This window comes from Diachasma alloeum, unplaced genomic scaffold, assembly GCF_001412515.2.
Source record: "Diachasma alloeum isolate Michigan unplaced genomic scaffold, Dall2.0 Dall_scaffold_00178, whole genome shotgun sequence".
Classification (NCBI taxonomy): domain Eukaryota; kingdom Metazoa; phylum Arthropoda; class Insecta; order Hymenoptera; family Braconidae; genus Diachasma; species Diachasma alloeum.
This window is the reverse complement of record NW_021680344.1, coordinates 2,409,155-2,426,879: the sequence shown is the minus strand read 5'-3', so window position 1 is coordinate 2,426,879 and position 17,725 is coordinate 2,409,155. Positions and strand designations below refer to the sequence as shown.

Genomic DNA, 17,725 nt, shown 5'->3' with positions numbered 1-17,725 from the left:
GAAATGGAGAAAATGTCCAAGTGAAAAATACTGAAAGAGAAAACTAAATGAACTTCTCTTCGAAATAAGTAACAGCACTTCCGTTGTCCAACAGGACTCGTCCATTAGCCCCACAAGTCTACAATTCCATTAACCATTGCACCAAAGGTATATAAATGACTTGACAATTGAACTAACTCAGTAACAGTCGCAGACACGAAATGGAAACAATGTTCTCCGTAATACTGGTTGGTATTAAGCCAAACTCGATCTCAAAACAAAAGTACAAACGTTGAGAATATATTCCCCCAGTGAATTAAACTTGGTATCAACTCGGAGAGTGATCTCTGGTTTTCTCTGTATGGTTACTCCATTTACAGATCAGCATTGCGTGGGTTGTTGAGGCATCACCAATATCAAATCGATCACCAGTGCCATCACGTTACGTCGAGACACCCTCCCGAGGGTATCTACCGTCACGAAATACCAAGAGTACACAGCGTCTCGGTTATCATTATGGGTACGAGAGTTTGCAGACAGGGACGCCAGTGGATGTTGTGCCTGTTGAGCATGAGTATAGTAATACGATTATAATGTCTTGAATATTCACGTAAACATGTAATAGAATAATTTCTATTCAAAATATTTACGAAGCTCCCATTGTCAATCACGTGACATTGAATGTCTGCACTGAGAGAAAAAATTAGCTCTGCGGAAAAACTATGTTTTACGTGAGTGTATTTGATGGAATCGAATAGATCTGCTTGAAGGGAATTAACCAACTCGATAGAAGGAAATTTAATATCTTTCACAAAAATTAAATTTTCGTCGTGATCATCAGAAATATCCCTGGAAGAATTCGAACTGTTAGCAGAAAAAAATATAATCTATTGCACGACAATCACAAGATAGAAAGGATTAATTATTGTTAACAAATAGGTTTAGTTGTAGGCTAGGGTCTATTCGATCTCACCAAATGTTCATTCGTTAATAGTTAACAAATGCATATTTGAGGAGCCTCGTTTAACTCGACTTTCACCCTTCAAGTGAACCATTCGTTAACTATTAACGAATATTTGTTTCGTCATATTCAACTCTACCGTTCGTTGATATACACTGAGAAAAAAAATTACCTTTGCCAAGTAAATTTACTAACTACAAGAAAATCGACACATTTCAAATGCTAATATTTATATACATTTACTTGCGATAAGTAAATTTACTTGGCAGAAGTAATTTTTTCTCTCAGTGTAGTTAACGCATTTCCTTTCGAATATTCTATTAGTGCATTTGATCAGAGAAAATTCCATATGTTTATATCATAGAAAGAATACATTGACGAGGAAAGAATATAATATAATTGTTCCCTCGAAATTATTCAGCCTCATATAATCCCAGCAAAGTGTGTCGACAATTTGTCGACAAATTGCCGATGTTCTGTTAAATGTTAGATGGCACTGGCAAAAATTGTTTTCTGGGAATTCTCTGTAGAACGAATGTATTTACCCGAAAGACACATAAATGTCTGACGAGAACATTTACTACTACGAAAATTATCATGTTTTGGTGGAAACTTTATTTCTTGCCCACAAGTAAATTCATTCAACACGATCAAAAGATCTCCCCAGGGGAACATATAATTTTTCGGTAGAACTAATTTTTTCTCAGCGTGCAATTCTATTGGTTGAAATTCTGATGCGTCACGTGACATCGAATACTGCAATTCAATTGGTCGAAATGGTGATGGGAAAAATAATCGAGATAATTCGATTTTCCCAAAAATCGAGAAAAATCCCTTTGAAAATTTGATCTCTGTTAAATTTTATCATTTTCCATTCTTCCAGTAAAAAATCCCTTCATCCCCGTACCAAATAGTCCAACCGAGGTGGAACCATCGAGGCCAGTGTATAAAATTATCAAGGATGAGTACAGCCCGTCCAGCCCCACATTGTCACCCGTCAAAATTCATTCAGCCGGACAGACCCTAGTAACTCCGGTAAACATAAAAAATCAAAAATACCATCCCGATATACCCCCGAATGCAGTTGCAACGGCAATCACGACACTCGATTGGCTGCTTGAGAACAAAGGATACAACAGCCCAATTCATCCACCCCCGAGTCCAGTCATTGCCCTCGTGTTGTCGCAGTATGGAAGATATTTACCTATCACACGCGGCCCACGTGTCTATTCATACATGGCAGTAAATAATATTCACAATAATCAGCCCTTCGGTCAATACAAGTGGGAGACTGATGAGAATGGGTAGATTTTAATAAGCGTCTCTTCAATTCGTGTGAACGCAGGGAAAATTTCAAGTGAGTCCAGTATTATTTTATGCCATTAGACCGGATAAACCAAAAAGATGAGCCAAAATTTATTTTCTGACAAATGAGAGTCGTAATAGTGAAATAACAAAACTTTTCCTCAAATCCACGATCATTTTCTGCTAATAAGAATTATAAATGGTGATCTACTTTATTGATTAATCGATCAGCTGTTCAAATGTAGCGTCGCCATTTTGTCATCTACCATCACCTCAAAATGAAGACTTGCGAATGTGATTCAGTGTAAATTTAATCGTCATTATTCAATTACATTTCTGTGAAAAGACTGAGAAATTAAAAACGTGAAATTTGAAAATGGATATCATGAGTTTTCTTCTGATGCGAAGGGGATATACATCAAATTATCACGTTAACGACTGAATTAACGGGAATACCTCAAAAGACCTTTTTCAAGGGAAATTTTCTCAGCTACAAAAGCTGTCTTATGACATTTTCCCGTAAGATGACTCCTTACCGCGAAAATTCCACATTTCCGAAAAACTTTCCACTTCATCGCAGAAATAAAACTCATCAATTGAAATTCAGCTGAATAATTCTTCGAGGTACAGTGCCACCACTCGTTCAATTAATCCACCCCCCCCCCCCAAAGTCACTCCGAGGGTTGAAAGTTGGTACGTCTTGAACATATCGAATTGGAAACAATCCAGAAAGTTGCGTGGAAACTGCTGGAACAAGTCGAAGGGCTTACGTGCGTCAGATCAAGTGAGTGCATTCACTACTAAGGGCGTTTATGCAAACTGAGTTAAGCTGTTGTACAGTTTGCCGGAGGATGAGGGGAAGCTATACCATGTACGTTAGTTATTCCAGACACGACTGTAAGAGACACAGTAGTCGGAGGAGTTTTAACAGTCTGTCCCTTTCATTCCTCATCTTCCCCGTATTTTCCTCTCGTTCACTGCATGAAGCGTGTAACCCTACTATAGGTGTGTTTGTACGGAGGTAACTTGTGCTCCCACAGTTTAAAACTGAGCGTCTTAAGTCCCCCTCCCTCCTACAAGTCTCCTCTTTGTTTTTATCCGAGTTGACTCCAAGTTAAATTGCAATGAGAACGAGAATTTTCACATGTTGGACTCCTTTGAGTTAACTATATTTGGGACGAAGGAATGAAATAAGAGGAGATACCAGAAATGCCAGAGGAAGAAAGTCGGTCCATATAGATGGTTAAGAAGAAATGAGGTACGTTCGGTTATACCGCGAAGAAGTTAATAAAATTAAAAGATTTTTTTTTGGGAGGTAAACATAAAATGCGGAAGACTGTTTTTAGTTTTTTATTGCCGCGGGGTGTCACGTACGAAAGGACTTTTATAGAAAAATCTAGGGAATTCGCTGAAATATTCCATTGGATTTCCATTAGAAAATTTTGCAGCTTATCTGAACGGGTTTTTTAAAGAGAGATGTTCTATGGAATACATTTTATAGAAAAAAAGACTTTGATTTTTCTATACCACTCGAAAAGTTGAGATATTTACTTCAGAAGTTCCTCCGGTCAAATTTTATAAGTGTTTTCGTTTGTTTTTTCGGATGAAAAGAGAGGAAAAATCTTCTATTAAAAAATTGGTGAAACATTTTTGGTCAGCAATCTATTCCGCCAAACATGTCCTAGACTTGGGAATATTTCAAGTTTATCTTAGCTAATGAATATCTTGAAAATTTTTTTAAATGGATGGCTCAATAAATTAATCAGTTTTATTTTATTACACATATATATGTAATAGCTAAGCTATGCAGGAAAGATGAATGGGGAAAATGTAGTGCAAAAATTGGAGAATAACTTCTCCATTATATTCATTCAACTTCATGAGCCTTACAACGTGCAAATTTTTAAAGATCATTTTTTCAGTTCTTTCTCAAATCAAAATATAATAAATGCGGACCTGAACTGCCTTTTAATGAATAAATGAATACATAATAATTAAAAATAATATGTATAAATCACTAGTCAATCAAGCGCGCGCCCACTTTCCTAGTAGAGTGAAAAAAAAAACTTGAAAAATGTATGTCAAGGAATTCCTATAGAAATAATCCCAATAGAATGAGTTATATAGAACAAATGTCTATCGAATAACGCATGTAAAATTGACTATTGATTGATTTTCTACGAGAAATTTTGATTTTAGTTTTCATTTTTAAGTTGCATCCGTTTCAATTGATTCAGCATTAAGCACCCGGTCCAGCCAGGCTGGCATAACTCCAGGAGAATTCGGAATTCTTTCACAAAATTTACTACAACTCAAACTGGAAGAGAAGACGAATCAGCCATCACGCGTCCTGCGCCGCCTGCAAAACTTTCGCGCCCACATGAACCGAATAATAATGAGTCGACAATTCCCCCCAAATCCTGGATTTTAACACACCCCAAATCCACCTGATTACACTCACCTCAAGCCACATGTTTCTTTTTCCCCCATTTTCTCGGGTTCTCGGCAGACAGATGATTGAGTTGACTACACTCGAGACTTGCCGAGTGTGTCCCTCACTCCTGAACCATCCCCAAGTACCTGGCTCTTGGCGTTGTCTTGCCACCGAGAAAGAACAAAAGCCCAGAGGCTCCATTACACGACACCGGAAACGTCAGGGTTGATCCCCCCGGCAGACTAATTTTTCTGGTCTCGTTTCATATGGTACTTTCCCCCTTCTTACGTTCATGTGGGTCCACGTGGGGAGTTTAGGTTGGCCCCTGAGGTTGCTACGAGGAGACTCTCGAGGCTCAAGGGCTGAGCGTCGAGGCAAGAATGAGAACAACAAACAGAGCAATTATACTAAAGGGAGCACTCACACCCCTGCTTTTGCTTGGAAATGTTCAGTTACATTTTGAGGATTTTTTTATGACTAGAAACCAGGAATTTCGCGTCTCCAGGATCATGCGGGAAAAAAATTCATAGAAAAATGTTGCGAAATCCATATTCTACGGAAAATTTTATTGGATTTCTTTCGAACTTTTATTGAAAACTCTATTAGTTTTTCAGCAGTGTCTATTCACGCGCTCTGCGCTCACTTTGACCGTGGATATACGGGAAGTTTTCCCGTCGATTCAAGGTAATTTCTACCGTGGATATATGGGAGATCGCGAACCCTCAACTTCTACTTCTCAAATTAATTAATTTTTTTTTAAATTTTTTCTATTTCATTGGTTTTATCGACATAATTCTCGATTTGAAACCCCTCCTCTAGCCTGCCGCCCCTCCTTTCTTTTTCCTCTCATTGTTATCTGCGGTATCATGGTCATCTTACTCTTAGCTGTGCCCCATTCGAGCTAGGACTGCACGGGAAACCATGTAAAACCCCAGTCGCACAGTCGGTCGATTGTGCACTGCCCTAATATATCCATCTGTCACACTGACTAGATCAGTACGCGGAGCGTGCGTAAAATGTCACTTTATACACAGCGTGATGAAAAGGTATTTGTCGGTAGGCCCGTAAAAGGTGCAGTTCTACAGCTTTCCGTTTTCTTTCTGTAGTTAGAGATAATGTTTGAGGTTATGTTCCAAGCCATAGGTGCGCGCGCAGGCCCATCAGTAGTACGAATAAATGATCCATACCCCGGAGCCATGACAACACGGTCGGATGCTCCCCTGTTTTCCCCCGAAACAAATGGAGAATTACGTTATTCAAAATAATCCAGCTTGTCCACACCAATGACTTTCCCATGTAAATTTTAACGATGAGAATAACCTTGTGAATTGTCTTCTCCCCTCAAAAACTCCGTCATAATGAAACTCGAATGATTATGAAAATCCCAACATTTATCTTCATTTCACGTTAGCAACTCCACCAACACCCTGGGCCGTGAGATACCCCCGAAACATTTCCTGGGGAGCGAGGTATGATGATCCTCACCCTCAACAGCCTCTCTCTCTTTTTATTTCTCAACTCGCACAGCTTGGCGCATTCAACTCAAAGAAATATCTTGATTACGTTTCACTCGGTACTGAACTTTCCCCACCCCTTCGCCCGGCTTTTCCTTCTCTCACTCACTCGTTTTCTCGTACTAATCCCCGAGATACTCGAACGTAACTAGCAGGGAGCGAAGTCGTTTAATCTCGCGATTCATACCAAGGCAAGGGGGTTTGAGAAAGCCAGTCAACCAAGAAGGCAAGAAAAGAAGAAGCTACTTTTGGTGGAAAGGGAAGCTGTAGAACAGGCAGACTCAGATGATACTGAGACAATAAAATGTGTTAGGGTTTTGGCGAGGATGAAATGCTTTGCGAGAAAAAATTAACTCGGATGAAATACTGTATGTTCCACGTGAGAATATTTGATGGAGTGGAACAGATTTACTTGAGGGACATTAATCAACTTCATAGAAGGAAATTTAATATCTTTCGCAAAAATTAAATTTTTGTCACGATCATCAGAAATATCTCTAGAAGAATTCGAACTATTGGCAGGAAAAAATATAATCTATTGTACGACAATCATTTAATCTGAGAGAACTCCATAGGTTCATAACATAGAAAGAATATGACGAGGAAAGAATATTTTTTTCCGAAAAAAATTTCCCCTCGAATTTGTTTAGTTTTACCAATAACACAGTTTTCGGCAAGAAAATTGTAGTTTGTTCTTGAAATTATCATTTGTTCCATGGAAATTATAAGTGTTTATTGGACAATGATATACACTATAATCCATAACATTCACTTGACAAAACCGGGGCCTCGTATAATTCTCTGTAGAACGAATGTATTTACCCGAAAGACATAAATTTCTCAAGAGAACTTTTGGTGGAAATTTTATTACAATATTTGTCCACAAGTGAATTGATTCAATACGATAAAAGATTTCTTCAGGGTAACATATAATTTTATAATCTAATTTTTACACATAATTTTTTTCATCAAGACTTATGTGTCGCAATAATTTCCCTGAAATTATGAATTTTCAATGAAAAAACAACTTAAAATTTCAGTGGAAAATTTTTAACCATTCAGTCCCATTTTATGAACAGAAAAATCGTACTGATGCTCCCCCATCAAGTCTCATGAAATAAACCCCGAAATAAACTCCTAATTAAACTACCAAAAACCAATACTAAAAATACGCAAGTTTCGTTTTTTCAATAATGAAGAATCCGACTGACAACGAGAGACAAAAATAGAGAGCTCGACTCAATATGCAAATACTGTTTGCCACTATTTCCCCGTTATTTCAACCATGTCATTTCGCCGGTGAAAATGCAACACCCAGAAGAGATGAGGTGAATTTTTCGCCGCACGTGTTATCGATATAAAAATGTAGAAAAGGAAAAAATGAAAATAAACTAAAAAAAAGTGTACCGAAAAAAAAGTGAGAACACACGGAGTTTGGACGCGGCTGTTGCCATATCCCCCGGTGTACTCTCAGCCCATCGGGTAGGAGAGGAAATGATTGCCGTGCAATTTCCTGGCGCCGTCGTAGCGCGTCGGGCTATTACGCGTTCTGGCTCCTGGAAAATTGACGCGACGCATACCCTTTCCCTCGTCCACCCCCTCGCCCCATCGCGAGTCTTATGCATGGTACACAGGACTATGTGTGGTGCGTGCTACCTCTTGGCGTTTTGGTATTCCGTGTGTGGCACCCTCTCCCGCGCGTATATTGTTATCGTACGGTGAGATCGAGACTGTGCGATTAAGCCAGCGGGTTTCGTCGCCCTGGACCCTGGGGGTCCATGTCAATGTGTATCGGATCCATTGGCTCGGGCTGACGTGTTGACACAGCATAAGGGGATTCTGGGAGGTGAGGGAAGGGCACGATGATTCGAGGCGAAATCAAAGAGAGGATGACACCATTCCCTGGAAAAATGGGCTATTAAGGATATCCGAGTAGTTCGGGCAATGTTTTCTGGGGGAAATCTCCTGCAGTGTTTATACAATAGACCAAGAGTATTTTTTAGGCAGCATATCAGCCTCAGTTTCTGAACCTTTTTTCGAGAAAACGATTTTTGAAAAAATTAAATTCAATCCACGACGTTATAAGAGCTGTATACTCGCACTTTTAATTCAATACATGCAGAAAAACCTAAACGTAAATTACGATTTTAATGAATGTATTTTACAAAAACATCGTGTTTTGCGCTTGAAATAGCTTTTTTCCCCATCGGGTCAGAACTCATTTCAAATCAATTTTTGGTTTACAGTATTGGTAACGTAATGTAATGAGTTGAATCGATTTCTTTTCACAATGAGTTGTCTCGGCATATTTTGAAATCAACGGGGATAACAAAATTAGTTACACGGAGAGAAATGTTCGGTGAAAATTACGGAACTCACAATTCCCTCACCGATTACGGAATAGACTCAGAAAATTTAAGTGACGGTATCGTAATTTTTCACAGGAGATTCAGATAAAAATTACGGAACGCTCTGGAATAATTCCGTGACAGTTCCGTAAAATGTCCTATAACGAGGCCGAACGAGCGTTACAGCGCGCTGTAATTGTCACAATCATAATTGAAAATCTCAGAATTAAATTAATTATGAATTAAGTTTACCGCTTCAGATGACTGGAACCAATGAGGAATAAGCGTGACAGACTTGCGAGATATCGATAATTATCGACTTTAAGTGTACACTGAGAAAAAAAATTATTTTTGCCAAATATCCATTTACTTGAGAGAAGTATTTATTTTTTCAATACCGTATTTCGCCATTCGAGTCATTCTTAGGCAATCCTCATTAGGTTTCAATCATGTCAATTATATTGCTCTAGAATATGATCATGTTAGTTATGACCTTGAGTGAACTTCTTCAATAATTATCAACATTAAAAAATTGATCGAAATTCTGGCCTGTAGAAAATGAAAAATTTTGGAAATATCATTAGAATCATTAGAAGAGTCCATCCAAGGTCATGTGCAACATAGTCATCCTCTCGAGCAACATGACTGTTGTAATTGAAACTTAGTCAGGCTCGCCTGATGGGAATGACTCGATTGGAGAAATACGATTTTGAAAAAATAAATACTTCTCTCAAGTAAATGAATATTTGGCAAAAATATATTTTTTTCTCAGTGTACGTTGTTTTTCCTGTAGAATAGAGGATAGGATAGGACCACATTTTGCTCCGGAATTACGGAAAAGATACGTAATTTTTATTGAATATTTCTCTCCGTGAACGTTCAGGTTTTTCTATATGTAGTTCATAGTCTTAAAGGAAGAGTGAAACAAGTCATATATTTTCAGTTTCAGACGAAATTAAATTCCATTCCTACCAAATCATTTCGTTATTCCTTCAATCCTTTCCCCACTTTATTTTTTATAAATAGCATCATAATTTCGAGAAATTAGGAATGATCCATTTAATTACCTTCATCAAAGATAACGTAAAAAGCCCTGACTTTTAAACTCCCCGGAAATAACCGATAAAACATTGAATTGAATGCGATAAGCCCGAGTGATCTTGAATTTTCATAGCGCTGCCCCTTTAAAAGTTTTTTTAAAGCCTCTCCTTCATTCGGCTGAGTTTTTTAGAGCCTTGAAATCTCAAATGTTGCGTGTTTTACAGCGAGACGAGTCAACTCGCGATGGTGCGCATGTCACGCTATATGGGGCCCTAATGGCGGCGCACCGGTGCACGGTGAGTAGTGCCAGACGTATTTATCAGTTTACGACTTTTTTTTTTTCAAAGTCGATTGGATGCATTCGGGATAAATTTTTCGAGGTTTTTATCTGTCGGATTTGTTGGTTTTATGGGCAGCATTGGACTTTGTTTATTGACGGCGCCATACGGCGTGTTGGTAAGCGCTCGACGACGCGATGAATGTAAACAAAGGGATGGTGTGAGTGTTTGCGTCGATTTCGAGTGAGTTTCCGAGCTATTGTAGTGCGGATTAGTGACGTCGACTCACGCTCCCAATCTTTTTTCGATGCCTCTTCTACTCTCATAAAATCTTTGGATAATATAAATTCATATTGATAAACTGGACCATATTCTCAATCTCCGTCACAAGCGCATTTCCTTCTAGAAAATTTGAGAGCCATTCGGGCAGAATAATACGGTAGCGACGCTTGCGGAGGTATAACTCACTCCCATTCACATTATTTCACAACAATAGTTGCAATAATAACCCTCTTCTTTTTTCACCACTAACACATCCCTCAAACTGACTCATACTCATCTCCTATATGACTATATAAAACATCTTGTTATTTTTCCTCTTCCAGTATGTTATGCCACTAATTATCTGAATATTGATTAATTTTTTTCTTTCTTTTTTTCTTTTTCTTCCTTTTCTATACTCTACAATCAATAATTTGTATATAACATGTAAATACCCGGCAAAGAAAACCCTTGGGCGATGGTCAGTTACACGCTTCACGTGGCGAATTCCATTAAAAATTGATAAAACTGGATAAATTAATATCAATTTATGTTGATAATTTATACAAGTTTTTCAGGCTTTGTCTCAATAAAATAGCTCAATAGAATAAGTTGTATAGATAAATAGAATTCTATAGAATTTTTATACGGAATATTTTCTATTGAACATTTCAATAGAATCGGCCAAATAATATCAGAAAGTTCAATAGAAATCCAATATAATTGTCTAATGAATTCGCCAGGTTTTTCTATGAAATTGTTTTATACAAAAACCTATGGTCAGATTCATCTTCTCTCAAAAAACCCGGAAGTTATTACCCACTGCTGACGATGGTCTATCAATCTCGTGAAATCCCGCAAAATTAATCAATATCTCCGGTAATTTGAGTACACAATCCCACATAGTGGATCTCGTGATTGATGCCGAGGGAAGCGACCCGATAGCAACTGATTTTCCATCTTCCCTAAGCTCTCCATTATGTTTGTGTCCGTAAAGTGGTCATCGTGACGTCACAACCTCCCCGGGGGGGATAGTGAAAGAGAGCGGAATAACCTCATCAGTGGCCAATAGACTTCCCCTTTGGATACAGCGTCTGTGTCTTTCACCCGACGGACAGTACGACAAACGACTGCAGTACAAAACCCAGTGGGTACTTTCCTTACTCCATTTGTCAGCTTAAGGTATATTGCAGGACAATACCATCCAAAAGTTAGTCCTAATGGATTTCCGGAGAAAATTTTAAATGATTTAATGTACTGCATTTTCATCAGTTATTGAGTTTTTCCATCTTCATACTAGGGGGCTACGCCCGATGCTCGCTCCGGTCGCCAACGCCCATATGACCCCCATGATCTTTATTCTGATCCTCGTGACCCTTATTATACTCCTCGAGACAGTTATTTTGACACATAATTTTGGAGCCTTAATTTCAAGCAGCAAATTTTCATCACCAGAAGTTGATTTGGATTTTTACAATTTAGAGGAATATTGAGACCCTTGTGACCCTTAGTTTCTGACCCCCATGACCCTTAATATGACCATTGTGGTCCTTAATTTGACCCTCATTACAACTCTCGTGGTCCTTACTTTGAGCCTCGGTTTTTGACCCCCATGTTCCTTATTTGGACTCTTAATCTGATCCTTGTGATACTTATTTAGACCCTGCTTTGGGCCCTTAATCTGACCCTTGTGATCTTCAATATTGTGAACCTTAATTTGAACCATATAACCCTTAATCTGAACCTCATGGCCCTTAATTTGACATTTGTGACCATTAATTTGATCTTTGTGACCCATAATCTGACCCTCATGATCCTTATGGTGACCTTCGTGATCCTTAATCTTTATCTTTATCTTTGTGACTCTTAATTTGACCCTTGTGACCCTTACACTGACTCTCATAACCCTTATTTTGACGCTCAATTTTGGAGTCTAAATTTCGAGTATCGAATTTTGACCACCAGAAGTCGATTTCCATTGTTTTAATATAGAGATGTTGTTGATGAAGCCAATTACAACGATTATCTATGAAGAACAATCCTAAGAAAACTCTGTTTTCCAAGAATACATTTTAATAACGTCACTTATTTATTCTCGCAATTCCACCATGATAAAACTTTCCCCTCAATTCTCATTTTTATCGTATTTTTAAGGCTATTTGGAATTGCCGAAAAGTCTTAAGGGGTTAAATTGAAAGATTCATTATAACTTGGGGAAAGGGAAGTTTGTTACTCGTTGAGAGATCAAATGGAATTATACCTCAAGTCCCCGAGATTGTGGAAAAGTCATGAAGACTTTTCTCACCGAAAGTTTTACTAACTTTCTGGAACTAAAGATCACCGCGAAAATAGGAGGCGTTTTTTTCACTCATTCATTTTGTTTTCCGAGTGGTTGCGTTATAAATGCTCTCTAGGGGTAGGACCATTCCGAAATAAATCTGATCATTCGTAAACAGAGAGAAGAATTTTATGATTATTATGATTGAAATTAATATTGATGTGATATTAAAATATTTTCAACACTCAAGATAATTTATATTATTAGATTTAACAAATTTTTTTATTATTCATTTTCTAAAGGTGATATGAATCACATTGAGTCATTGATACGTCAATTATTAATATAATTAAATTCAATAATTAAGCTTTTTCTTCTTATGGATTTGGCCAGCCGACTGTCACCAGAGAGATTATTTTTCATGTACAATCAGTTAAAGTCACAGTGCCAGTAGTTTTCAACACATCCACTGACAAATGTATCTGATTTCACCCTCCGGGGGCATCGCGGTGTTGCTATCAAATTGAATTAACCGGGCGAAATTCAAATGATCACATGCCGAGTAATTTAATGACATTCATTATGTAATTGGAGGACAATTCGTTTGTCAAAAGCAGAGGCAACTGATTGGTGTAAATATGGAGGAAATCCTCCGGTATATAATTGAAGAAATTAATTTAATCATTGCCTATCGATTGGCAAGGAACGATTTCTGAAATAATCCCCAGAATTTTATTCTGTTTTTATTTTTATCAACAAACAAAATAAACAAATTGAGCCTGTTATACACTTTCACTTGAAGTTCAGTTCTTCAAGTGAATTTCTCCGAAGACGAAAGAATGTTTATGAGGATTTATTTTTATAGAGAAGAGTGACAACTACCTCATAACAGTTTTATTCGCTCGCGATAAGGAGATTCCTCTTTTACTCTTCTATACAAACCTCCGAATTGAAGAGAGATAGCGAATTTTTCATTAGGACCTTTTTCGTAGGTCTCCTCTTTCTCTACAAAAAAGGTCCTTCCAAGAATTTCGGTATTTATCTTCTATTTCGAGATATTTCACAAAACTGATCACTTTTTATTTATTCATTCACTCCTGAAATGTTTCTTTCATTCTTTGACGAATATCTCGGCATCCGAAGGAGATAGCAAAATTTTCAAGAGAAGCTTTTTTTTAGCGCTCACTTCGCTTCACAAAAAAGGTTTTTACAAAAATTATGCTACCTCTCATAGATCCAGAGATATTCATCGAAAAATCCCGGTTAATTCGTACTGACTTCTCTCATTCCACCACTTCACATTGCAAAATCTTCCTCTCTCACTGCTCGAATATCATAAACGTCACAAAAGTGTCACCTCCACTGTCACTTCCACGAAGACAACCCGGAAACTGTAGAACACCCTGTTCCATTATAAAGCACATCGCGCCGACAGTAAACTGGATGCATATCTCCAAGAAGTGAGTCACTGGAAAGCCGAAAGTAGATGGAAAAAAAAACCTCCGCTGATGGGCAAGTGGAGTGGGGCCGTTAATTAAACCGAAAGAGCGACGTGCATTGTCATTTAGAGCGGCTGGTGGCGCCCTCGGTTCGGCTGTTAGTTTAGCTATTCTTTGTACGTATATAGACATACCCAGGACACTGAAAACGTGCTCTCACGGAAATTCGTACCCATTCCGTCTCATTCGGATACGATGAGAATTCAGGGACAAGCTTTTTTTACCCCGTCCCCTCTTTCAACATTTTTGCTCACGGCTAAATTTTCTTATTCCGTTCGTACATTTCATTCTCCTAGAGGGCAGTTCTACAAACGATTTCTTTTTCTTTTTGCTTCCGAATGGAAGCATTGTATGCGTCAAATCCGAAATTGTCATTTTTTTGTGTCAGGATAACTAATTTTGGCCTCAGGAGTTTGAATATCCTGTTTTTAGCCCATGTCCGGATGTAATGTATGTGCGTATGTGTGTATGTTATCGTTTTTCAACGATAATTTGAAAAGAAATTGTTTAAATCAATTAAATTGTGATGTAAAATATTCTTCCCAACGCCATCCTGACCGAGTTCGATCATGAGATTGATTGCATCACCTGTTATTGAAAAAATTCATTTTAAAACCAATATTCGGGGAAAAGTAAAAAAATTTAATGTTGGGGCAATGTTTGCGGCCGATGTTGGCGCCCAATGTTGGGACAATATTGGCGACCAATGTGGGCTACGGTTGTGACGATCCTAAGGGTCAGACTGATCGAAATCTATTCTATTCTATCAAATTCAAAATATGAAATTCAAATAGAATTAAAATTTAGAGAGAAAAAATTCCGATCCGCCCAGCCGGGATTCGAACCCGGGTCTCCCAGTTACGCGCCGGGCACTCTTCCAACTAAGCTACCGGGAAAACCGGCTTTTGATGACCCTCAAAAGCGATACACGGACAGCATCTGAAGGTCATGTCAGACCAAGTCCAAGAAATAGGTCGAAATAGCTCTTATATTCACCACTCCCTTAATGAATTCTCTCCATTTGCCAGTCATTTTCCTGTGATAAAGGACAACCATTATTCATCCTAGCCCAGACCCTACGTGCTCCAGCCAAATCGTCCACCAGCAAAACATCTCCACTACAAAACAAATGTTGCCCCAAATCAAGAATATACACATCGCCCAAATACTGTTTCCCCCGTCAGTTCCATTACACTTATTGACTCTCCTTTTGTTAACCCCGAAATTTCTCTCCCAGAGAATTCATAAATATTTATGATTAATCCACGATGACTGTTCCAAGTGAACAGACGTGAAATTTCCGTATTTGAATAGTGAGTGGGGGAGTTCCACACATGTCATAACGTCATATAAGAGTCTATTGCTCTCAGTCACCCTTCAGTATCCACCCAGCCCTCCATCATCAAAAATTGAATGTCAAATTCCATTGGGTCGAATTCCCATCGTCGTTTGTCCCCCCCCCAACAGAGGAGGACCCAGATATGTCCCTTTTCACGAGTTTCCCTGGTCTCTTTTATTTCATCATAACGTAATCCCGATGCCCTTCAGGAGTGAATGCCTCTGGGCTACATTCCCGTCGGCCAAATCCCTTTCTAGTGAGGTGGATGCTGTCCTTAAGGGCACTAGAACCCCGGGGACGATTATTTTTAGGGTGCAAGGGGGCAGGACCAAACACAGCATCGACGTTGATCAAGCTATTATAATGCTGCATACGTGCAATTAGTGAGCGTAACCGGCTCTTCAGATAGTCGAGGGGTGTTGCGACCACCCGTGAGATGGTGGATTAGCATAAGATGACGTTTCAAGTTGTGATTCATTTGAGGATTATTCGTTGTGATGGTCTGCATCGAGAGATTAAAAATCAATTTTTCCCCCTTTGCATTAAATGAAAAAATTCAGATAATACAAAATTTTCAGGTGACGTCCGGTAATAGTGATTTTTATCGGGGTTTGTGGAGGTTGTGGAGATTTTCATGAAGGTTATATGAGGGTTATAAGTGGACTTCTAAGGCCGTATGGGGGTCATAAGGACATATTAATGGCAGGGAGGTCTTACGGGCTCATACGGATGTCAGATGAAGGTCATAAAGGGTTGACGAAAGATATATAGGCGTCAGGAAGGTCATGCGGGGGTCTTATGAAGGTTATAAGGACACATGAAACTCATGTGAAGCTCACTGGGACGTCATATGAGGTCCACGACAGCTATATGAGGGTCAGAACGTCGTGACGGTCACGTAGAGGTCATTTGGGGAACATGAAGCGTCTCATAGAGGTCATATGAAGATTATATAAATGTTATACGTGACCGTATAGGGTCTTGTGACAGTTATAAGGGCATCTGAGTGTCATGAAGGTCTTGTGGGCCCTTATGGAGGTCAGATGAAGGTCATCTAGGGCTTACGATAGCTATATAGACGTCAGGAAGATCACGTGGGGGGTTATGAAGGTGATACGGACAAATGAAACATGTAAAAGTTAAGAAGGTCACGTTGAGATCATTTGGGCGTCATGGAGAGTTTCATGGAGGTCATATGAAGGTAATATGATGGTTGTGGTCGTATAAGGATTTTATGGAAATCCTTATGAAGATCATATGAGAGCTAGATGGGGCCGTATAGGAGCTTAGTATAGGGATCATGACCCCTATCCACTCTCATTTAGTTTTAGTCTCTTGGTTGATATTCTACTTCACTTAAACAAATGAAAAAAATTCTTCTCCCGTTATCAATTCTCTAAATTCTAATTTCTAATCAACAAATTTTCTCCCCTGCGCATTATTTACATACTTATCCGATTAAAATCAAATCATCTCTAACATCTCTCCTAATTGCAGAAGATTCACTGTAATGAATTGATATTCGAGCAAAACGAAAAAAACCTCGTGCTCTCGACGTCTAACTACTAGAAACCTTTTCCACTAAAGATTAAGGGGATTCCCCGAATGGTACAGACTCCACTCGGAATTTCCAATACAATCAGGCTAATACCCACTCCTCGTGGTGGAGAGGCCACTTTTTTGCGAAAAGAATAATCGAAATGAAACCCGTGAGTATTCCACAATTTCCAGATTAAATCCGCAAATTTCCTCCAAAGGATACGAATATCACAAGCAATATCTCACTTTTATGATTTCCCCCCCAATGCAACTCGGATTTCTCCCGTTAAACACAATCCCCCACACCTCGATCCTCCTCCCCTTCTTCTTCTCCTCCTCCTCCTCCCCCACCTCTGACAGATGATTCTCACCTGTTCTCTCATGTTCAACGAGAATGTTTTCATCCCGTTGCACCGGGTATATCCGTAATGCCACTCACATCGCATGTCCAATGCTCTCAAAGAAATGTCTCTCGAGTCATCCGTCTGTCCCTTCCGCCTCACACTCACACATCCCCCCTCCCTCACCCCGACGAGGAAGAAGAACCAAACGACTAGTGAAAAAGAAAAAAAAGAAATTCTTAGACAGAAGAGAGAAAAAGAAAGAAGAAGAAAAAAAACAATCAAAGGAGGCGCTCCTCGAGTCCCGCGTCATTAGGACTTTACAGGCACGAGATTGTGAAGAAGGGGGCCAGCTGGCCGGCACGCGCGATACGTGACATGAATCGTCGGTGTTACCCTGCAGAGGTCGCACATGTCAGAGAGGGGAAAAAAAAGTAAACCGTGGAGTGATCGAAGATGGTGGCACAGGGACGAGGAAACAAGAGTGAAGAAATCAAAAAAGTTTGTGAGGGGAAAAAAGAAACCCGAATTGAGGAGAGAAGTTGACGAGTTAAACGTTGTGTTATGGTGGGGCTCTTCTGTGTGAGGGCCAACATACACCATTTTAC

The 17,725-nt window shown here is 39.1% G+C and overlaps 1 protein-coding gene across 1 annotated transcript; it reads left to right on the top strand.

Moving 5' to 3' along the window:
- The first annotated feature begins 202 nt into the window (after positions 1-202).
- On the top strand, positions 203-2,248 carry LOC107038355. The gene is made up of 3 exons (XM_015257406.1): positions 203-227; positions 360-558; positions 1,824-2,248. The coding sequence occupies exons 1-3, from the start codon at positions 210-212 to the stop codon at positions 2,246-2,248; spliced, it is 642 nt and encodes a 213-aa protein (XP_015112892.1). The 5' UTR covers positions 203-209.
- Positions 2,249-17,725: the final 15,477 nt, after the last annotated feature.

What these genes read in the sequence shown, in the direction of transcription:
- LOC107038355 (XM_015257406.1), top strand. An exon ending in GCCTGTTGAGCATGAGTATA is followed by an intron (nt 559 to 1,823) that starts GTAATACGATTA and finishes CCATTCTTCCAG; the next exon opens with TAAAAAATCCCTTCATCCCC.